The 24417-nt window shown below is 36.3% G+C and overlaps 1 protein-coding gene across 9 annotated transcripts; it reads right to left on the bottom strand.

The window, feature by feature from the left end:
* Positions 1 to 1021: 1021 nt before the first annotated feature.
* On the bottom strand, positions 1022 to 23882 carry glyr1 (glyoxylate reductase 1 homolog (Arabidopsis)). 9 transcript variants are annotated; one of them, XM_051716663.1, is made up of 16 exons: positions 23804 to 23882; positions 23289 to 23325; positions 22982 to 23061; positions 22763 to 22901; positions 22569 to 22679; positions 22169 to 22252; positions 15169 to 15222; positions 12579 to 12629; positions 12405 to 12478; positions 8682 to 8781; positions 8479 to 8589; positions 8273 to 8374; positions 7709 to 7871; positions 7440 to 7622; positions 3073 to 3197; positions 1022 to 1913 (listed from the first exon to the last, which is right to left on the bottom strand). In XM_051716663.1, exons 1-16 carry the CDS (start codon positions 23839 to 23841, stop codon positions 1812 to 1814), a joined length of 1554 nt encoding a protein of 517 aa, XP_051572623.1. In that variant the 5' UTR covers positions 23842 to 23882; the 3' UTR covers positions 1022 to 1811. The 9 variants fall into 9 exon arrangements, with proteins under 9 accessions (XP_051572623.1, XP_051572625.1, XP_051572624.1 ...); XM_051716665.1 differs by having other exon boundaries at positions 22169 to 22246; positions 23804 to 23842; XM_051716664.1 differs by having other exon boundaries at positions 7440 to 7619; positions 23804 to 23842.
* Positions 23883 to 24417: the final 535 nt, after the last annotated feature.

The following is a 24417-nucleotide window of genomic DNA, read 5'->3' on the forward strand; positions in this document are numbered from 1 at the left end:
CCTAAAATATATAAAGGTTGCTAAATATATTTTTGTGTATAAAGACCAGAGAAAAATGTTAAATGTTGTATTATATATATATAGAGAGAGAGTAGAGAGAGAGAGAGAGAGAGAGAGAGAGAGAGAGAGAGAGAATACTGTGTAAAAGTTTTAGGCACTTGTGAAAAATGTTGCATAGTGAGGATGTCTTCAAACATAATGCCATAAAGTTTTCATTTATCAATTAACATCATACAAAGTCCAATAAATGTAAAAACAGCTACATCAATATTTGGTGTGACCACTTTTGCCTTCAAAACAGCACCAATTCTCCTGGGTCACCTGGACACCGTTTTTCTTGGTTGTTGGCAGATAGGATGTTCCAAACATCTTGGAGAATTCGCCACAGTTCTTCTATCTATTTAGGCTCTCAATTGCTTCGGTCTCTGCATGTAATCCCAGACAGACTCTATGTTCAATGGTGGGCTCTGTGGGGGTCATACTATCTGTTCCAGAGCTCCCTATTCTTCTATTCTATTTGCAAAAGGATGTTCGGGAGTTTACAGTTTATATTTCCTATTTACACACTAAAGCTGGAGATATATAAAACCATTTTAAGACAAATGCTTTTGTGACATCTTATGTGACTTTTGCACAGTACTGTATATATATATATATATATATATATATATATATTTGTATTGCTACTTTATTGCTAGGTAATGCCATTATACTCCGGCTGAGTTTGGAATGGCATGCTGTACTACCTTACTATGCCAGAAACAGTAGTATGCCATTCCAAACTCAGCCTCAGTTGTAATTGACATACTCAGTTTTAATTTATAGTTGTGTGTATACTGTATTGTGTACTGCTGTTGTTTTGCAGCATTGATAATTACATTAATTTGATTATTAATCATGCTAAAAAAAATCCAAGTGCTGATCAAATAGACATTTATAAATATCAATATACAGGTGAGGAATCCTCTGAAAACATTCAGCTGCAATGTAATGATATGGAAATTAAGAATTAGCACAGCTATTTAGACACTTGGTTTGTTTATTCAGAGGGTTCAGTTGACTGCACAAACAAAGGAACAAAAATTTCACATTTACATGAAATTATAAATAAACTCCAATTATAACATCAATGCCTTCCTTGCAGAACTAGAATCAGGTTGTCTGTATTTCATTATCAAGTCTGTTAAGCCACAAAAATCAAACAATTTACAGTAAATAAACCCATCAGCTAAGACAAGAACAGCCTACAATATTAAGACACCAGATTAATAAATTCAGTAGAGTCAAACTGAAAGCATGTTATTCCAAGTATTCAAATAGCCCAACCCTGTAATGGGGATATATACAACATCTTACAGGGTCCTTAGTAATTCACAAAATTATTTTATCCGTTATCACGCGTCAAATTCTTTTGGTAGAACAACAGTTCATAGAAAAGGAATCAAACTGTATTTGTTTTTAATTTAAAACTAAATACCGAAATGACCAAATAACATGCCACTGAATACATGGCCTGTAATATGTAATCAAAAAAAAAAAAAAAAAAAAAAAAAAAAAATCCAACATTTATAATTTAGGGATAAAATGTCTTTATCTTGACATGAAATTTTGTTTTCCATTTCTATAAGTTTTAAATGGAAGTTTAAATCAAAGACTGCCAACAGTCAATTCGTTTTTGAAACAAGTAGGCAAACAATTTAATAAAAATAAGGTGACAGATCACCCTGATCTGACTGTCAACTTAGAACAAAAAATATACATTTTCAATTCTGAGGTCCAATTTAAAACGATGAAATAAAGTACAAGGGAAATTAAATTATTCCAAATGTTTTTTCTTTTCTTTTTAAGTCCATTTGAAAGATGCGTGTGTGCTGCAAAACTAGATCTAAAGCAGGGAAAGACCTTGAGTCAAGCTGAAAAAAAAGAAAAAAGAAAAGAAAAAAGAAAAGAAAAAAAAAATTAGTTCCACTGTATTACTGGTAGTCATGACTCAATACTTCAGTAATCTAAGGGATGCTTTTCAGCATATGGTTAATTAATTGAGTGATGTTAGGGACATTTCTGGATTTTCTGGATGTGTAATCATTACAAAGCCAACCTCTAATTTAAAAAAAATACTGCATTTCTCATAAGGCAAAGAAAACTATCTAGTGAACTGGTGATCTCCAACAATGAACAAAAAACAATAAGATAAAACGAACGGCCAAAATGCAAATGACAGGATGATGATCTTTAGAGATAAAATAAATAAATACTTCTATCATATATGGGTATTAAGGCAATGCAGTGGCTGTTTTCTTCGTGCTTCTCAAGTCTGTTTGTGATCAGAAAGTTCATATTTTCAGTAAAAAAAAAAAAAAAAAAAAAAACACTCAGGGAAGTCATTAGTAAAAATATGAATGATAAATAAAACCCTAGTCACCTCAAACAAGACTGCATTGTATGCTGCAGCCCTTAATGAAATGCTGTTATAACACTGCACGCACTATCAAATAAAATATCAATATCACAGGGAGTTTAATCACGTCCCATTCAGCATACGTGCAGCAATATTATAGCCAGTGCAATGCTCAGATTAGACTGCTAAAGAGATCCCATTACACATGGGAAAACATATCACTGGTGCCCAACAAAATTCATCAGCAGAGGGGAGAGAGAGGAAAAAAAAAAAAAAAGGTTTGTGGTCCAGGATGTAGAGCACATCTACAGAATTAGTGAATATAAGCTCTGTAGACTGCAGACATATCATTGTCTGACTGGTCCAATGCTTTTGCCCTCTTGTATACCTGCAGAAATACAAAATAAAACATGACTTCTTAAAAGCAAATGGTTGAATAGTTGAAACTGCAATGAATTCATAGACAAAACAGTTAAGGCTTTGTCTCGACTGCTCTTCTATGTTCGTTTGCATCACTTTGAAAGCATATTACTGTTCGAATCAGTCATGTGGTTCAGATTAGATCAAATTGCATTACAGAATCTCTTAAAGTCAAAGTACATTAGTTTGATTAAATCAATTGAGTATCTGACACACTGATAGGAATGACCAATTATAATCAAATGATGTCTCACCTCATTTGCAGCAGCTGCCATCGGTGTTGGGTGATTAACAGAATCTCCCATTGAAATGGCCAATCTCAGATCTTTCTGAATATGTTTCAGGTAGTAATCAGGTTTGAAGTTGCCCTGCAAGATATCTAAGAAAATTGAACAGGTCAATCTAATGAATTTTTATAACTAGTGCTGTCACAGTTGATTAAAATATTTAAATCTCAGATAGTCACATGATTTTTCATAGTTAATGAGGATTAATCGCTAGGCTTATGATCGATGCCTTTTTCACGCAATGATAATCAGACACACCGGATGCGAAGGTATGCACACACCGCCCCTCGCAGTCTCCACAGGCTGCTTAAAAATCTGCAGCGCCAAGGAGCTTAATTTGCATAGTCTTCTATTAAATTAGACCCAATTCATTATCTAAGGACAAAGATTATTTACTCCAGTCATTACTGGATGATATATTGTGTGTATGTGTGTGTATATATATATATATATATATATATATACACACATATACACACACACACACAGGTGCATCTCAATAAATTAGAATGTCGTGGAAAAGTTCATTTATTTCAGTAATTCAGCTCAAATTGTGAAACTCGTGTATTAAATAAATTCAATGCACACAGACTGAAGTAGTTTAAGTCTTTGGTTCTTTTAATTGTGATGATTTTGGCTCACATTTAACAAAAACCCACCAATTCACTATCTCAAAAAATTAGAATATGGTGACATGCCAATCAGCTAATCAACTCAAAACACCTGCAAAGGTTTCCTGAGCCTTCAAAATGGTCTCTCAGTTTGGTTCACTAGGCTACACAATCATGGGGAAGACTGCTGATCTGACAGTTGTCCAGAAGACAATCATTGACACCCTTCACAAGGAGGGTAAGCCACAAACATTCATTGCCAAAGAAGCTGGCTGTTCATAGAGTGCTGTATCCAAGCATGTTAACAGAAAGTTGAGTGGAAGAAAAAGATGCACAACCAACCGAGCGAACTGCAGCCTTACGATTGTCAAGCAAAATCGATTCAAGAATTTGGGTGAACTTCACAAGGAATGGACTGAGGCTGGGGTCAAGGCATCAAGAGCCACCACACACAGACATGTCAAGGAATTTGGCTACAGTTGTTGTATTCCTCTTGTTAAGCCACTCCTGAACCACAGACAACGTCAGAGGCGTCTTACTTGGGCTAAGGAGAAGAAGAACTGGACTGTTGCCCAGTGGTCCAAAGTCCTCTTTTCAGATGAGAGCAAGTTTTGTATTTCATTTGGAAACCAAGGTCCTAGAGTCTGGAGGAAGGGTGGAGAAGCTCATAGCCCAAGTTGCTTGAAGTCCAGTGTTAAGTTTCCACAGTCTGTGATGATTTGGGGTGCAATGTCATCTGCTGGTGTTGGTCCATTGTGTTTTTTGAAAACCAAAGTCACTGCACCCGTTTACCAAGAAATTTTGGAGCACTTCATGCTTCCTTCTGCTGACCAGCTTTTTAAAGATGCTGATTTCATTTTCCAGCAGGATTTGGCACCTGCCCACACTGCCAAAAGCACCAAAAGTTGGTTAAATGACCATGGTGTTGGTGTGCTTGACTGCCCAGCAAACTCACCAGACCTAAACCCCATTGAGAATCTATGGGGTATTGTCAAGAGGAAAATGACAAACAAGAGACCAAAAAATGCAGATGAGCTGAAGGCCACTGTCAAAGAAACCTGGGCTTCCATACCACCTCAGCAGTGCCACAAACTGATCACCTCCATGCCACGCCGAATTGAGGCAGTAATTAAAGCAAAAGGAGCCCCTACCAAGTATTGAGTACATATACAGTAAATGAACATACTTTCCAGAAGGCCAACAATTCACTAAAAATGTTTTTTTTATTGGTCTTATGATGTATTCTAATTTTTTGAGATAGTGAATTGGTGGATTTTTGTTAAATGTGAGCCAAAATCATCACAATTAAAAGAACCAAAGACTTAAACTACTTCAGTCTGTGTGCACTGAATTTAATTAATACACGAGTTTCACAATTTGAGTTGAATTACTGAAATAAATGAACTTTTCCACGACATTCTAATTTATTGAGATGCACCTGATATATATATATATTATATATATATATATCCCTACACAATGCATTTTCAGTTACAAGTATGTCTTTTTGTGGTTTGACAGCTTGAATGAAACACCTATTCAAGGCTACAGACAGAGAAATCACACAATACATGTCGCTATTTCTAATCGTTCACTTTGCACAGTTATACCAGTTTCATACACTAACCTGCAAACTCATCAACGTCACTTTGTTCATTCTTGAAGAACAAAAACCTTTGTGACTTTTGTGTATGGTGACTACATCCACAAATTTGAACTGCCACCTGAACTGCATCAATGCAACTTTTTGTGAGACCTGTGCCTTGTCTGCTTCTCAGTAAATATTTTATCACCCTTTTGTGGCACCCCAAAGCTGTTACACCAGACTACATTAAACAAGGCGAACTGAGTGAGTTGGAAAGCGTGCAAATTAGGCTTCTAATTTAAATGTCGGCTAATGTTAATATATCAATGCCTCAAAAATATCGATAAAATAACGTGCCGATCAATAATCAATATTTTATTATATAATATGCCTATTAATCGCAGATTTTGAAAGTGCTGTAAGTTGACTATATACTACCCTTCCTGTTAAAAATAATTTATTTCCTTCTTAGGAAAGAAAACAAATCAATATGTAACAGTTTTTATTAACATTTTCCAAACAAAGCCTTATATAGACCTTAATCAGAGCAGTGCCATTTTTGATGGGAATGAAAACCAGGGAATACACTTACTGTCTCCTCAATAATATTCACTGTATTGAACTTGTAATCACATCTAATTTTCCACAACTCTTGTCTGGAGTTTTTTGTCTACTGAAATTTCTTGGAAAGATATTTTTTCATGTTTCGTCAGCAGAACGATCCAAAAGCAATTTAAACAACTGTACAACCCACTGAAGAGACTGTATGTCTATCCATCGCAGCCTCGTTGTCACTCCTATCAAAAATCAAAAGATGGTGCTGCTGTGAATAAGGCACATATTCAAATAACACTAAATGTTTTCCAAAGTGCAAGTTAGAGGTTGACTAAATGAAAGAACCCATACTATTCTTACTGCTTCTGACAAATCTATGTATGGCAGAATTAGTAATAGTAGGGTAGTATGCCATTTGAAACATATTCTTGTTCTGCTTTAGTGCTGGCCCTGACCACAAAATGATACTTCATCCGAATTGTCCGGTTATCATAAGCGGTGCGTCGACAGACAGTACACGGGAGAACAAGCTAGCCTACCACAGCAATCCCTCATCAACAGCATTTATCGTATGTTTCGCTTTTAAGGGGATAGATAAGATTTTAACTGCTTTTGTGGTAAGTAAATTCTAGGGGTGTAAATCGCAATTTAATCACAATACGATCTTTAATTGTTTCTCTTAGCCAATGAACCGATGTTTGACCTCAGAGTATGTGCTATCAGTGTTTTTCTTGGCAACAACTTCCACAATTGTATTGAAAAATTCTGTTACAGTTTACTGTGATAAGTGTTATTAAGGCTGTTGATGTGAAGTGTCTTGTAACTGATGCTGGTGCAGGGCAGGTTTTCTTTTTCCCTCATCAGTGCTGTTCAGAATATTGCAGCTGTTTGAATTTGTTGAACTGCTCCATAGCGCTTTAAACAGAAAAAATTCTCATGTACAGTGGTCGCATGCGACACTATATCAAGGGAAGCCCGATTTAATCACGCATGTGAGCCGCTCTGCGCGCCTGTCACCAAAGCTCGCATTTTGAGGGTAGCCCGGTTGATGCGCGTGCACAGATAGTGCAGAGTGCAACTTCAGGCTTCAATCACTGCGCACATCCGCGTTGCACAAGAGAAGCATATTTAGTGCATATAAAGCAAGATACATATTATAAGGTTGCTGCATCGACTGATGGAAATGCGTACGGATGTGGCTGGCTCTGTCAAAATAAAGGTGCATCTTAAAAAAATATATACATCACGGTTTACATCGCATTGTTGGTTATTTGACTGATGCATCTATCCAGATCGAGAAAACGTTATACTCCAATTAAAATCCGACTTACAAAGGCATTAATGCAGTAAAAAAAAGTCATTGTTAGTTCATTATACTTTATGCTTAACGTAAAGTGTAAACCATTCTTTCAAAAGGTACAAACGTATCATGCCGTGATGCCTCTAGATGATCATATTTCATCACCATTTTCATCAACTGCATTCAATTATAACTTATCCAGATCTACATTATGGCAACTCGTCATATGAGCAAACAATTACAAAACAGGAGCTTTTAAGAGTACACCATAAAGGAAACCTACTTTGGCATTTCTGGTCCACAAAAGTGCTTGCCATCTGTCCCTGGCAAAGAATATCCAAAAATGTTTGTTGTGACTGTCCAGTGGCCTGTGCCAAGGTCAGCCCCTCTGCAATGGTTGCCATGAAACTTCCTTGAACCATGTTCAGGATCAACATCATTCTTGCGGCATTTCCGGCTTCACCTGCTTTATAAGCCAGGAACAATTTTATATTTCAAGCGCAAACATCAACCTGGAACACAGCTACATGCTATAACTAAAACATTTTTTACCTATAAAGAAAGACGTCTTCCCCATTGCTTGGAAGCAGCTGCTACAGTCTTCATAAACACTGCGGTCTCCTGCAGCAACAATGACCAGCATACCATCATTGGAAAGCTGCTGGCTGCCTGAAACTGGAGCTTCTAGAAACCTGCCGCCTCTGGATGTGATGACCTACAGATTCAAATGAACTTCAGTTAAGTGCTTCCTCCACTATTAAAGGGACAGCTCCAGACCTGTATGACTTTCTTCCTTCAGAGAAAGCCAAAAGGAGATGTTATGCAAAACTTTAGCATCGTTTACAATTCACCTATATTGTTAGGAAAAAGATGTAATGAAAATAAATGGTGACTGAGACCAACATTCAGCCTAACATCTCTTTTAATTGTGTTTCATAGAAGAAAATGTAATACAGGTTCAATTTACAATTATGCATTTGGCAGACGCTTTATCAGTTTATGGGTTTGGAACAACATGAGTAAAGGATAGAATTTTCCTTTTCGGACGAACTATCCCTTTTATATCAATACGATACTGCAAATGGTTAAGACGATGAATTAAAAAGGCCTTGTTACTTGTGCAAGCTCTGTGATGGTTTCTGGATCAACAGTGGACATCTCCACATAGCATTTGCCTGGTCTGATCCCCTGTAGAACTCCACTAGGACCTAAAACAAGCTGAACAGAAAAGACATTTGTAATAACATGTAAATCAAAGAAAAGGCAGCATTACAGACTGACAACGTAGACATTAGAGAACTATTTCAAAAACATAGACCTACATCTCTGGCAGCTTTGGGGTCTGATACACAGGAAAATGTGATATCACACATGGACACAACCTCTGCGGGTGTTCGGCCTAATCTGGCACCTTCCTGAATGAACAAATCGCACTGCAGAATAAAACAAGCACAAAGTCTTAAAACATCCACATTCACTTGGTTTAACTTTTGGAGAGTCATCATTAAAACTTCACAGGTAGTACCTTTTCTGCTGTGCGATTCCAAACTGTCACAACATGGCCCATCTTCAACAAATTACAAACCACACCACTTCCCATTAGTCCCAGTCCAAGGAATCCTATCCTGTTGTGAAAACAAGTATACAGTTGAAGTCAGAATTTACATACACTTAGGTTGAAGTCATTAAAACTCATTTTTTAACCACTCCACAGATTTCATATCAGCAAAATATAGTTTTGGCAAATCTACTTTGTGCATGACACGAGTACTTTTTCCAACAATTGTTTACAGACAGATTGTTTCACTTTTAATTGACTATATCACAATTCCAGTGGGTCAGAAGTTTACATACAATAAGTTAACTGTGCCTTAAAGCAGCTTGGAAATTCCAGAAAATGATGTCAAGCCTTTAGTGAATTAGCCAATTAGCTTCTGAAAGGCTAATTGGAGTCAATTGGAGGTGTACCTGTGGATGTATTTCAAGGCCTACCTTCAAACTCAGTGCCTCTTTGCTTGACATCATGGGAAAATCAAAAGAAACCAGCCAAGACCTCAGAAAAAAAATTGTGGCACTTCACAAATCTGGTTCATCCTTGGGAGCAATTTCCAAATGCCTGAAGGTACCACGTTCATCTGTGCAAACAATAGTATGCAAGTATAAACACCATGGGACCATGTAGCCATCATACCGCTGAGGAAGGAGACACATTCTGACTCCTAGAGATGAACGTAGTTTGGTGCGAAAAGTGCAAATCAATCCCAGAACAACAGCAAAGGACCTTGTGAAGATGCTGCAGGAAACAGGTAGACAAGTATCTATATCCACAGTAAAACAAGTCCTATATCATCATAACCTGAAAGGCTGCTCAGCAAGGAAGAAGCCACTGCTCCAAAACCACCATAAAAAAGCCACACTACAGTTTGCAAGTGCACACGGGGACAAAGATCTTACTTTCTGGAGAAATGTCCTCTGGTCCGATGAAACAAAAATTGAACTGGTTTGGCCATAATGACCATCGTTATGTTTGGAGGAAAAAGGGTGAGGCTTTCAAGCCTAAGAACACCATCCCAACCGTGAAGCATGGCGGTGGCAGCATCATGCTGTGGGGATGCTTTGCTGCAGGAGGGACTGGTGCACTTCACAGAATAGAGGGCATCATGAGGATGAAAAATGATGTGGATATATTGAAGCAACATCTCAAGACATCAACCATGAAGTTAAAGCTCGGTCACAAATGGGTCTTCCAAATGGACAATGACCCCAAGCATACCTCCAAAATGGTGGCAAAATGGCTTACGGACAACAAAGTCAAGGTTTTGGAGTGGCCATCACAAAGCCCTGACCTAAATCTGACAGAAAATTTGTGGGGAGAACTGAAAAAGCATGTGCGAGCAAGGAGGCCTACAAACCTGACTCAGTTACACCAGTTCTGTCTGGAGGAATGGGCCAGAATTCCAGCAACTTATTGTGAGAAGCTTGTGGAAGGCTACCCAAAACGTCTGACCCAAGCTAAACAATTTTAAAGGCAATGCTACCAAATACTAACAAAGTGTATGTAAACTTCTGACATACTGGGAATGTGATGAAAGAAATAAAAGCTGAAATAAATCATTCTCTCTACTATTATTCTGAAATTTCAAATTCTTAAAATAGTGATCCTAACTGACCCAAGACAGGGAATGTTTTCTACAATTAAATGTCAGGAATTGTGAAAAACTGAGTTTAAATGTATTTGGCTAAGGTGTATGTAAGGTGTTTAATATAATATTAAAAATCAGAGATGCACCGATACCGATATTGGAATAGGGTCCGATACCGCTCTCATGTACTTGTACTCGTAAAAATGCTTTGATACCAAAAATCGATACCATCCGACGAACGAATATCATTATGTAAACATTCAGCGAACAGATTAAAATCACGTCATGTCCTAGTGAGATTATTTAACAGTAAAAGCTGCGATTTAATGAGATAAATAGATAGTTTGCAAGTGCAGTGTTTTATATGTGAGTGCTTGTGAATATGTGGGGCCGGTGTTGTGCAGGCATAGAGACAAACTGCTCGTACCTTTATGAGCATCGCATACTCTGTTTATAGAAGATGATAGCAGGCAAAGTGCTAATTCACTTTTTAGCACGAGTCATATACAGACTACATATTTATTTATTTAAATAGTAGCCTTTTGTGGTTTAATAATAACTTTGGGTCACGTAGCGACCGGCTTTTCCGGATTGGGAATCTGCAGTCATTATGTCAAGAGCTCCTTGGTCTAATGACACAGAAACACTTCAAAATCAAAATAAAAGATCAATTTAAATGAAAAAGTATGACAGAAATAGATCACTACTGTATAGTTACATAATATTCACTGTTATACTACTACTACAAATAATAATAAATCAATAGTAACTGTATTATATTTAAGCAATATCTCACATCTGTGATGCTCTATTATGCAGCACTTTATTTGACAAAAATAACTCCAATGTTGTATTTAGGACTGTACTGTGAGGTTCTGTATAAAAATCACTTAATTTAATAAAAATAATGAAAATTGTTACACTTTCATTTGATGAATTGTTATACTGTCATTTGTTTTTTTTTTATCCCCTTTTCTCCCAATTTGGAATGCCCAATTCCCACTACTTAGTAGGTCCTCATGGTGGTGCGGTTTACTCACCTCAATCTGGGTGGCGGAGGACAAGTCTCAGTTGCCTCCGCTTCTGAGACAGTCAATCCGCACATCTTATCATTTGGCTCGCTGTGCATGACACCGCGGAGATTCACAGCATGTGGAGGCTCATGCTACTCTCCATGATCCACGCACCCCTTTGATAGCAAGAACCTCTAATCGTGACCACGAGGAGGTTAACCCATGTGACTCTACCCTCCCTAGCAAACGGGCCAATTTGGTTGCTTAGGAGACCTGGCTGGAGTCACTCAGCACGCCCTGGATTCAAACTCGTGACTCCAGGGGAGTGTTGCTTCTCAAATAAACTTATTTTTAGACAATTTTAAATGGAAAACAAGACATAAACCCTTGATAACAATAGGATTTTTTGCAGTGAATTTCTTTACTGCATTAACCTTAAGAAGTATTTTTGTCCCCTTTAATTCAGTGAACGTCACTTAGAGGTTTTTTTTTAAAAGATGATTTTGTCCTCTTCATTGTTATTAAGCACATTTAATATAACTTAAGTCAGGGCACAAGCTGAATAATAATTTAAGAGCTAATGATTAATCGATGCAATAATCACAGAATAGTTGAATAACCATTCGATTAATCGATTATCAAAATCAGTTGTAGCCCTAATCCAATATCACAACTTTCTTTGTCATGACGCTGGTAACCCCTGTAATGTGGTAAAACTCTGTATCATCAGTAAATCCCTGATTTTATCACACTAAAGTAATGTTAACATGTCTAAAGTTTATGTCTTGTGGCTGCACTAATGAAAGTGTGTATTTTAACGTTTTTGGGCTGGCCCCTTTTACTTCCATTGAAAGTGCCTTACAGTACCCACAATTTTTATATTATATATATATATATATATATATATATATATATATATATATATATATATATAAACATGGGACGATTGGTGATTGGTTTTTGCTGTAATAAGCATTATGCCACAAATTCTGTTAAATGAGCTAAAAATAGTTCCACAAATTGTTAAATTGGACCACCCGAAACATAAGGAATAATTTGACATTAAAGAACATGATTAATCTATCATATTACCTTTTGTCTGTAGGTGTGATGCTGCCATTGATTGCTGTGCTGTCTGCTGCCTGAATAGACGTTGCTCTTGTGTCCTTTGGAGGAGATATACAGACAATTATTAATGAATACAAGCTGGTTAATTAGTAAGTTATTGAAGAAACCACAAGCTATGATTTCCCAGGCAATGCTCACCTCCTCAATAATCTTTAAGCGTTTGGTGATGGGCTCCATTGATGAAGCAGGCTGTAAGGAGAGAGGGGAGTTTTTGGTAAATCAAAGTTAAATTAAAGAGCATAAAGTCTTGTTAGAAAAGGAATCTAGATTCACTATGGGATGAAAACACAGAGGAAAAAGATAGGGGAGAGAACCAGGTGGAAACCATTTGGCCCAACAGTCACAAATGATCCTGTGTGTTACTCATGGCCTTGCAGGCTTCCTGTAAGGTTTGCACTTACACGGCTCATACTGCCATATCTGATACAAGAGCCAAGGGCCAGGAGCAAAGCCAGTGTTAGGAACTGAAAATAAAGCTATAAGGCTCAGTCACATGCTATCAGTTGAACTGAAATTTATACGGGGCCAAACTGTGGCTGACACAGCCTACATAATGACGAAGCAATTTTGAGGAAAGCCTTGGGCATTTAATCTTAGTGTCTTTTCACAAGAAATCATATTACGATCAATTTGTTTCTGACTGTGAGGCCTGAAAGCAAAAGGTCTAAAGGACAAGCAAGAAGGAAATGTTTCTCAGACGAGAAAGTGTCAAGAGGAAAGTGCCATTTAAACACAGTTCACTGGCATAATTGGCACTTGAACTGAAGCACAAGAGTATCTTGGTCGTGCTGTTCTGCTGGCTGAAACAAACCATATCAATTTTAATTTCAAATCTAATCAATAATTTATTAGGGCTGTGAATGGATTAAAAAGTTTAATGAAATAGCAAATTTTTTTGTGATTAATCATGGTACATAAAAACAAACATTAAAATATAATCATACATACTGCATATTTAATTAATATTTTATCTCAAAGATCTTGTAAGAAATTGGTTAGTCATTTATTTTAATTATTTAAATATAAACATGTTAAAATGTTCAGTATCAGTAAAAATAAAATAAGTGGACATGCTGTAATTAAAAGTTAAGATACATACAGATATAAAACAAATTTAATCTGAAGTTTAATTTGCTGAGGTTTAAAATCTCAAAACTATTATTTTGTCGGGGGCCTGGGTAGCTCAGCGAGTATTGATGCTGACTACCACCCCTGGAGTCGCGAGTTCGAATCCGGGGCATGCTGAGTGACTTCAGCCAGGTCTCCTAAGCAACCAAATTGGCCCGTTTGCTAGGGAGGGTAGAGTCACATGGGTTAACCTCCTCGTGGTCATAATTAGTGGTTCTCACTCTCAATTGGGCGCGTGGCAAGTTGTGTGTGGATCACAGAGTGTAGCATGAGCCTCCTCATGCTGTGAGTCTCCACGGTGTCATGCACAGCGAGCCACATGATAAGATGCGCGGACTGACCGTCTCAGAAGTGGAAGCAACTGAGACTTGTCCTCCGCCACCCAGATTGAGGTAGGTAACCACGCCACCACGAGGACCTAAGTAGTGGGAATTGGGCATTCCAAATTGAAAAAACAACAACAACAACAAAAAAAAAACACTTTCAATAAATGAAAGTATAACAATTAATTTTCATAATTTTTATTAAATGAGGTGATTTTATACAGAACCTCACAGTACAATCCTAAATACAACATTGGATTGTCAAATAAAGTGCTGCATAATAGAGCATCACTGATGTGAGATATTGCTTAAATAAAATAGTTACTATTGATTTATTATTATTTGTAGTAGTAGTATAACAGTGAATATTACATAACTATACAGTAGTGATCTATTATGGTAATACGTTTTTCATTTAAATTGAGCCAAATTGGGAGAAAAGGGGATAAAAAATAAATAAATAATAATAATATATATATTTTGTCTGGCTGCAGTTCAGTCTCCATCACCCGCACGCTGGGTCTCTCTCAGTTTCAGATGACAGTGAGTGAGCATTTTCGGGCGATGCAAAGTGATATGGCAGCTTCACCGTTTCTCTCCCACATCTGGCTCACAACTTGCGGGTGAAGTCTCCATTCTCCATACATCGTTGATTATGCCCCGGATATGCATCACGCGTAATGAATAAGTGTGCACTGCTCCACACAATCATTTTCTGTGCTAGGATGTGCAGTCGAGACAAGTGTGTATATCTCCTGGAAATTATGCTAATTTTAGCCACAGGAAGTGTGGAAGAATATTAGTGAAGTTTCAGAAAGTGCAAAAAAACTGATACTGCATTAATTTGAGTATTTTTTTAATGCATTAAATAGTCAACTATTAACTGCAGAAATAAACACGTTAAATTTCCCAGCCTTATTATTTAGACATGCTGGCTTGTACAAACTGTGCAACCATTGCCTAGACATACCTTTTCACCATGACTGTAGAAAATGAGTCAAAAAACTATTTTTAACATTAAAAGCTGAGGAATACATGCCAGCTCAGGTCATACTCAGATCAATCGATAAGTTCAACATTGTCTGTGTTCCAATACTTCAATTCAGTACAATCACCATGCTGCAGATGCAGCCAAACAGCATCGCCAAAAGCAGTTTAGGAAGGGAATAATTCAGAGGTTAGAAATAGAGAAGCCATTGTGTGCAATGTGCAAGAGACGGGGGTAAGGTTGCACTAACTATAAAATCATTCAGCATCCCAGCAAAATGTCTCCTTACCTTCTCAGACTGGCTGAGCAGAAAGTGATGGAAATGTGGGTCATCCTTTACTGGCTATAATGGAAAAGAGTTAAATTGGAAACTATTCTCTAAAGAGACTTACTGACCAGACAGTTGCTTAATCTGAAACTATTTACAGCAATATGTTGGGAGTTGCAACAACATAGTGAAGGACAATCAACTTTTTTTGCAACTTGACTTACGCTTGGCCTTAGATGATTTATGGCTAGGGCTGGGCCATATGGCTAGTGGTCGACCGATATGAGTTTTTCAGTGGACGATGTGATACATAGAGAGCATGATGGCCGATATAAATACTGATAAATATAATACAATTTAACAACAGCAACCATTACAAAAAAAATCGAGAGCTCTGACAAACTTGCTGCAAATTTCCTACTCACTATTTTCACATGCAAATGAGCTTGCAATTCGCTGCAAATTTTTTATATAAATGAGTGGCAAATTTACTGCAAGTTTGCCAGAACTCTCATATTTCTGTATGAGAAATTAAATGTACCGTATTTTCCAGAAATAAAGCTGCACTTGACTTTAAGTCGCATCGGGTCAAAATCACGTTGTTGAGAGGAAAAAAAAAAACAGATAAGTTGCATCTGTATATAAGTTACACTGAAAGAGAATGTATATAGGCCAGGCACTAGGACTCGGTAGCAGCCACTCGAATTCCTTTTAGCCGTTCGGAAGCATGTCAGATGCGCTCCGTGAAGAAATTACATCAACATCTACACATCGTATCATGCAGTATTTGGCTTTGTTTTAAATGGGAAAATTTGCTTTAATTAATCTTGTGCAGTGTTAATCTCGTCAATGAAATCACTGACGAAAACGTTCGTTGACTAAGGTTTTTTATTTTATTTAGTCAACGATAAAGACGACTAGATGAAAAAGGAGCATCATGACGATAATTAAATGATTTTATTAAAGCATACTACTGATGAAAATATGACGAGCTAAAAATTATACTGCAAGATATTAACAGTGCAAAATATGAAAAAGGAGAAGAAACGTCTATAGAATCTGTATATAGAAGAAGATATCAGATATAGATTCATCTAACCTATTCATAATTGGGCTGCGTGAGTTGAACACAGGCAAAATGAACCGCTACAAAACAGGATATAATACCTCATTCAGACGCATCCTATTTATACATGATTTTAATCACTATAGTAGCCTATATCCACAACATATATGTAATATAACAACTTACATCTGCACAGTGAAGCGAATGAACAAGTGTACTTGAACTAAATGACACGCTAGTCAGAATATGCATAATTTGCGTTGCGTAACTTGCGTTGTGAATACACTGTTTCCGTAAGAAACACACTACACGCATTGCTTTCACTGAAAATTAATAATTCTCTAAAGCAGAGATGCCCAAACTAGGGTCCGCCTTGATGACCTTTGATTTGGCCCGCCTTGAAGTACATGACAAGAGTGAAAAGAACAAAAATGCTATTGACACAGCTTTTCATTTCATTTATTTAGCAGATTGCAGAGTAATTATTATTTTATTTTTTTTGTATAATGAAATTATTAAGGAGGTGAACAAGGGCAACTTTAATGGTTTGCACACAATTATTAATAATTCCTGCGATTTCCATGTTCATATTGTGGGAAATTCCCGTACACTTTTATTCACTTTACAATGCAGCTACAAATTAGTCTCTATATTAGTAAACCAATAGGTACAGATGAACAAATCAAATCAATAAACTTGTTTTTGTATCAAACTGTAATTCCAGAAGCTGCGCAAATAAATCTCTCCCTCTCTCGCGCAGATGTCAGCAGTGTCAGAAGTGTGAGCGCACAAAGTGAAAAAGTGCTTTGTCACATAGATACTGAACTTAAGATGCTACAGATGTATATACCGTTCTAAACCTGTTACTTTGAAATGCAAATAGTGTTATACCACATCTCCATAAGCGAGCGACGTGATAAAACTATATCGTTCCGGTTTATAATCAACAAAGCTGTTATCACTGCAAATGCGTGACGGCGAACGCCTTTCATATCTTGGCGCTTCCTCATATTTCATAATGCAGCACATTTGCAAGTAAGGCAGAAATAGCAAAAATACTTTGTGTAATGTACCAGCTGCATGATGAAGAGAGACCCTTAAACACCTGTTACATCTCTCATCTCCATCTCTAGTTCCATCCAGGGTCAGATATTAACAGAGGCTCTGGGCTAAAAAAAATCCCCCTGCAATCTGATATAGTTCCAAATTAATATATCGTGTTCTTCATTTGAATTTTCACTTAAATGTATTTGTTTCGTGCCGTCCGTTGTGCAGATGGTGCTGTAAATGCGCACAGAGGGACACTCTGCTTCTCATGCTTTACATCAGTTCGGTGTCATGTTCACTTGCTAAAATTATCAAAAGCTACAATGTAGTTAATAATAATATTAACAAAAATAATATCTGGATGTGTTAAACAGCCTTGATGTTAAATAAAACATTAATTATACAATAATAATTTTACAAAACATTAACCACTTCATATCTCTGACTAATGTTCATTGTTTTATTAAATTGGCTTATTAATTGAATAGCCAAAATATTTGGAAATATGTGAATGAGAAAAAAAAAAGAAGAATTGTTTTAGTAACAATGCACGTTATGCAATGCCCGCTCTAAAGCATGAAGAATTCAGAGTACAGTAGGCTGACTTCTAAAAAGTAGCTAATACTTCAGTGTATTCATTATTATTTTAGGAGCTCAGTATTTTTTCACAACAAGGACAGTAGGCTATGTATAGTGATTTGTTTGATACATTTTTAAATTAGAAAATGTTTATACATTTTTTCCCTAAATGTTTAAATATTTGATTAAAGTTTGGTCTGTTACAGTTTGACAAATTTTTTTTAATCCATTTTGCACATCGTCGTCAAATAAAAGATTTTATTTAGTTGACTATAATTGTCATTTTCCTCAGAATAAAACTGATTAAAACTAATGAATATGAAATGATGAAATTAACTAATTTTAAAGGACATTTTCATCAAAAGACTAAAATAAAAACTGTGAAAAAATTAACACTGATCGTGTGTAACATTTAATATTATGTCCATTTTCATGAACAATTGTGACAAATAAGCCACATCTGTTGTAACTATGCTGTGCACAAATAAACAGCTTTTAGTCTGCAAATAAAACAATAAGCTTGTTGATTTCTATATTCATTAACATCAGTGACTGTCTATCTGTGGCTATTTTTGATATTCAACTCTGTTTATTATGCATTAATTATCTGGTTCACTGACTGTGTTTTTACTACTAATGAGATGAAACATCATTTTATAGGCATGTCAGGAGTTGCGTTTGTCAGTGGTCTAGTGTTTGTTTTAACAATAATGTAATGATGACAGAATATTTAAAATAGTTAAGTTTAAAATACTTTGAATAGGCAACTTTTAAATACTACTTCCGTCTCTTTGACTGATGTTTTCATATGTTTTAGTGTATGTGTGTTTAACCCACCGACATCAGTTACGTATAAATAATGTAAGTATTTGCCCCCATCATGATTTCATCGGTTTATGTATCTCATACTAAATAGTTTCAAAAATTAAAACACAATTTAACATAAAACAAAGGCAATCTGAGTAATCAAAATACACTTAATGATAATGTCACTTATTGAAGCAAAAAAGTTATTCAATACCAAATGGGCCTGTGTGAAAAAGTATTTGCCCCCTTAGTTACTAAATCCCCAAATCTATGAAACTGCATTCATAATGGGGTTCAGCTGGACTAGACACACCCAGGCCTCATTACTGCCAGCCCTTTTCAATCAAATCATCACCTAAATAAAACTTTTTCAGCAGCATAAAGTTGGCTAAAAGGTCTCACCCAGTAGTAGAGTATGCCAAGGTCGAAAGAAATTCCAGAAATGATGAGGAAAAAGGTGACTGAATACATCAGTCTGGGAAGAGTTACAAAGCTATTTCAAAGGCTCTGGAACTCCAAAGATCCACAGTGAGATACATCACCTCCAAATGGAGACAACTTGGCACAATAGTGAACCTTCCTAGAAGTGGCCGACCTTCCAAAATTCCTCCAATAGCACAGCGACAACTCATGCAACTGGATTATGCAGCAAGACAATTATCCAAAGCATAGGAGTAAGTCCACCTCTGAATGGCTCAAAAGAAGAAAAAAAAAGTTTTGTAGTGGCCTAGTCAAAGTCCTGACTTGAACCTAATTGAGATGTTGTGGCAGGACCTCAAACTGGCAGTTCATGCTCGAAAACCCTCCAATGTGGCTGAACTAAAGCAGTTCTGCAAAGAAGAGTGGGCCAAAATTCCACCACAGCATTATGAAAGACTGATCTCCAGTTATCAGAAGCGTTTGGTTGCAGTTGTTGCTGCTAAAGGTGGCACAACCAGCTATTATGTTTAAGGGGGGGCAGTTCATTTTTCCACATGGGTGATACAGGTGATAGATAACTTTTTTGCTTCAATAAAAAAATATATATATATTTGAAAAATGTATTTTGTGTTTACTCAGGTTGCCTTTGTTTTATGTTATATATCGTTTAAAGATCTAAAACAATTTAGTATGAAAAATAAAAGAAATCAGGAAGGGGGCAAATACTTTTTCACAACACTGCAAGTCGCAGGACCTTTCAGATGATGAAATAAGACACGATTTATATTCCGGAAAATATGGTACACAAAATTTCTAATGTGAAACTAACACTTGTTTGAAAAGAAAAAAAAACCTTAAAAAACAGAAAGCATTGAATATCCATTAACAAATCTATTGGTAGATTTTGAAAATGACAGAGGGGAAGGTTAACACTTCTGTTAATCGGCTAAGCAATCATTGTTATCAGCCGATGCCGATAATCGCAAAATGGCCAAATATCGGCCGATTAATCGGCCTTGCTGATATATCTCTTGCTGATGGTCTATCACTACATATGGCTACAAAAATCCTCTCTCTATATTTTTCAGTCTATTGACAATATTCTATATATATCTTGATAATTGTGTATTTGCTCTAAATGGCTCTTTTTAAAGGTAGTTTCATCCAAACAGCCTTTATAGCCAACTTGATTCAATATTTTAAAAGGCACTGAATAAAAATCTAGTTTGAAGGTATGTTTCCCACAGTTTTTCTCTAATTGATCACAAGGGAGAATGAGATTTAATTATTTTCATTGATATGCACATTTATATTTATATTTTACATACAATGAATGATACATAGTAGCTTAATAAAAAGCATTATTTACATTTATATGCGTTTACTACAACATTTTTTGTGTGAACATGGTGTGCAAAAATGACTTCAATCTATATTTTTTGGAACCCAGTTGAATATTGCATAATACTAAATTACTGTGTGCCTAATAGACGTAATACTGAATTATCATTATTTAGAGGATTAGATCAGATCTGTTTTACACAAAATTAATATAAATTTCGTGTATCTATTTACTTCACCTTTAACTGGTTTTATTTTGACACAGTGTTGTCACGGTACCAAAATTTCAGTAGTTGGTACTGATACCAGTGAAATTTCACGGTTCTCGATACCAATTTCAGTAACAGCATAAATATGCTAATATGACAATGTGCTATTGAACACACCCGTTTAGCCTATTTAAAAAGTTATGTAGCGCCCTACAGAAATCTGTTTTATTCTTTACCAAATCATGTTTTCTTTTTTGTTATTATTATAATTTTCCAGAACTCCATGTTTTAGAGTTTAATTTCATTTCATCATCAAAATGGTGTCTAATCAATTAATTCTTATAACTTTTAACAAGTGTAAACAGAACTTTTCAACACGTCATTGCATTCTTTTACCAAACTTTTATTCAACAGCGGTCTTGCTTGTGATATATTGCTTTATTATTATTCTGTATTATCATTACAGTGAATATTACATTTTACTATACCTGTTGAAATATATTTCAGTCACAATTTCAGTGCTCTAGCTTATATTTTGAAATGTGTTTTTATTATGACGTGTATTTTTTGCCTTAATATTCACTTTCTGGATAAACAGTTTGCAACACTTTTAAGACACCTGAAATCTCATCTCTTTACACTGGCCTTTGAGTCTGACAAATGGAATGTAGGACATTTTGTGTTTTAGATTAATGGTGTTTGTGTATGTGGTCATTTTTAAATGTTATGTTTTAAATTGTATTACTGTGAAGCACTTTGGTCATCTCTGTTGTTTTAAATGCTATATAAATAAAAGATTTAATTATATAAATTATAGTTTACATGTGCTGCGTGGTTCACAGTAGATTAATGCTCTGTCATCTGATACAATGTTTCGTAAATGATTTTCAATGTCTGTGGAGTTTCCAGTGTATGAGCAGTCGGATTTATACATTCAAAGTACACATCTCTTCCACACTAAGATTGCAGTCTTTAGCAATTTAATAAATCACACTAGGACATGCACAATTTTAATTTGATTAATTGTCCATTTCAGTGTAAGGAGTAACAGAGCACGTGTTCAAAAGGATCACTTTAAAGCAGTCGTGTGTCAGTCATACTGCATGCTGGTACCGGATTGATTCGGTGCTCAGTACTACCGGTACTGCAGAAACACTGGTATCATGACATCTTTTATTTTAGTATCGACTTGGTACTCTTGACAACACTAATTTTGATTTGCAGCCTTGAACGATTGTGTAATTAGTCCACTGATGCGCTCTTTATGAAACTTAATGACACATAAAAAGCACAATAAAATCAATGCAATAATCACGATATTGCTAATTTTATATTGTCGCAAAATTATCTCGAATATTTGACATATCGCCCAGCCCTACTGATGACATTGCTGAATTTGTTTGTGAAAATCCAGTGCACTTCTGTGACTTCCCCTAACTCTACTACTTCAGCCTAACAATGGAAAAACTTTATTTGTAACTAAAAAAGGGGCATATCTGCAGAACACATAAAAACGCAGATAAGGCAGAGATAAACTGTGAATGTGACCTACACTGCTCTCCCATTTGAATCCTGATACTGTTCCAGCGACCAGCCGTCGTACAGAGGATGGCTCTGGATCAGAGTCAGTCTGTTCCTTAAGGGAAAGAGAGACACATTCACCATGTGTATAGATCGGCTTTATGTTATGAAACAAAGCCCTGTGTTGGCTGTATCTCTACCCATTCAAAAATACAGCCAGGCAGAGGCACTGCAAAAGATGACAACAGTCTCAATGAATGGGTGGGTCCCGCTCGACAAATACGAGACTAAAACATACAACTGTAACCTGATTCCACAGCAGGTGCAACAGCAAATGGCCTTAGAAAAGGACTTTGATGAACCTGGCAAAAAAAATCTCTGTCTGATGTCCCACAACTGTGATATGTGAGGGTAAAGCATTATCTTCCAACCTTGTCTGATGAGCCACCCTTGAAGGCATCCTCATCATCCTCTTCAATAATCTTCATAGGTTTAGCTGCTTTACGGCCTTTCTCCGATTTGCTTTTGTCTTCAGAGTGCGCCTGTAAAATGAGCAATTTCATGAAACGTGAGCCATTATAATTCATGTAGCCTGTAATTACCTGCTGTATTTGTATGGACTAACCTGATCTTTGCCCTTGGCTTTTTTAAGGTACTCCTCCACTGCATCAACAGCCTGTTGGAAGCGCTTGCCTTTGTTTATCTTGATCATCTCCTCTTTGTGGGGGTGGTAGGGCTTCAGCTGTTCTACTTTTATCCAGGCGCTAAAAAAAGAGCAAAACATACCAAAGCAAAGACAAGGGACTTATCATAAAAGAAAAGTTATGATCATCTTTGTACTTACTGATCTTCAGTCCCAAAAAATTTGACAAAAAAGCATTTTTTGCCTCTCGGCTTTTTCAGATCCTTTGGAGGACTGACGATCTGAAAACACAGGAATGGTTACAGGATCAGTAAATGGGTTGCCAAGAATGCAAAAGAACATTTCCATCCATAACAGTCTGATGTTACATTTAATACCCTAGGTAGGCAGCTCACTATGTTCTGAGACCTCTGTCTGCATGGTCAACCACAGGCAACAAACAAGCCAACAGCTGACCTAAGAAAAACAACGCAACTTTAACTCAACGTTTTATATAATCAGATCTTACCTTGCCTGGCCAAGGTGGATAGCGTCCAAGCTTTCCCCTGAAAAATATATTGAGATGGGAAAGTATGTTTTAAATCGCTTTGGCTCATTTCGGGGTATGTGAAAAGGAAAAGCTCTAGTGACTCGAAACAAGCTAGCTACCGTTTAGCTAACCGGTTTCTCAACCAACAACAAACAGCCCTCCTAAATGCAGTAACAGTTGTTTTAAATTCAATATCCTCATAATGACACAATTAAATGCTAGGGTGAACAATCCTAAAGCTTTAACTACACTAGCAGCACATACTCTTTCCAAAACACATGAAAGTAATTGTTAGCTTGTCGGCTAAGCTCTCTCAAGCCTGCTGCTCAACGTTTGGCTTATCGGCAGACTTTAACTGGGCCTTATGCTCGATTTTAACAAAACATGTTAATGCAATTATTGCAAGAGGTTGAAATATGCATTTCTACGCCCATGAATGGATATTCAATGGTGACTTTAGATTAAAATGTTAAAAGTTAAATTAGTTATCTCACCAAACCAAATCCCCGATCCTCAGATGCACGGTCGCCATCTTAAACTGTTGGAGAGAAACGTCGCACTGATCGCATTGAAGACACCCACTACACTTTTAGTATTATTATTTTTTTCTGTTATAATACACTCTCTCTCTCTCTCTCTCTCTCTCTCTCTCTCTCTCTCTCTCTCTCTCTCTCTCTATATATATATATATATATATGTTTTTTAAAAATTAATTTAATTTGTTAAGTAAGACGCTTTTTTTTTAATTATTTTTTTTTTTATTTTATTTAATGGATTAAGGTTTGGGCACAAAAACAAAATCCCTAAAATGTCAACAATTATTATCATTGCTTAACCTCATATAGCAATTTCTCTCTGGATCTTGTTTACATTTATTTTTTATGTAATATCTGGAATTTCTTTCTTTCTTTCTTTTTTGATTCAGCTCATGCTGAATCAGTCCTACAATTAATTGAATTGTATGACATTTTAAGGAATGTTCTGGGTTCAATAGAGAAATGTGAAGATTATAATTTTATAAAAGCACACATTAATTCTTCTGTTTAAGCTCGTGTGTTAAATCGTAATTTTTTTTTTACAGTTTAATGTTTGTTGACATCGTCGTGGC

This window comes from Myxocyprinus asiaticus, chromosome 14 (assembly GCF_019703515.2).
Source record: "Myxocyprinus asiaticus isolate MX2 ecotype Aquarium Trade chromosome 14, UBuf_Myxa_2, whole genome shotgun sequence".
Taxonomy (NCBI): domain Eukaryota; kingdom Metazoa; phylum Chordata; class Actinopteri; order Cypriniformes; family Catostomidae; genus Myxocyprinus; species Myxocyprinus asiaticus.

What these genes read in the sequence shown, in the direction of transcription:
- glyr1 (XM_051716663.1), bottom strand. Translation starts at nt 23,841, where the DNA reads ATGGCGACCGTGCATCTGAGGATCGGGGATTTGGTTTG. An exon ending in GATTCAAATGGGAGAGCAGT is followed by an intron (nt 15,223 to 22,168) that starts GTAGGTCACATT and finishes TTTCCATTATAG; the next exon opens with CCAGTAAAGGATGACCCACA. An exon ending in TGCTCAGCCAGTCTGAGAAG is followed by an intron (nt 12,630 to 15,168) that starts GTAAGGAGACAT and finishes CTCTCCTTACAG; the next exon opens with CCTGCTTCATCAATGGAGCC.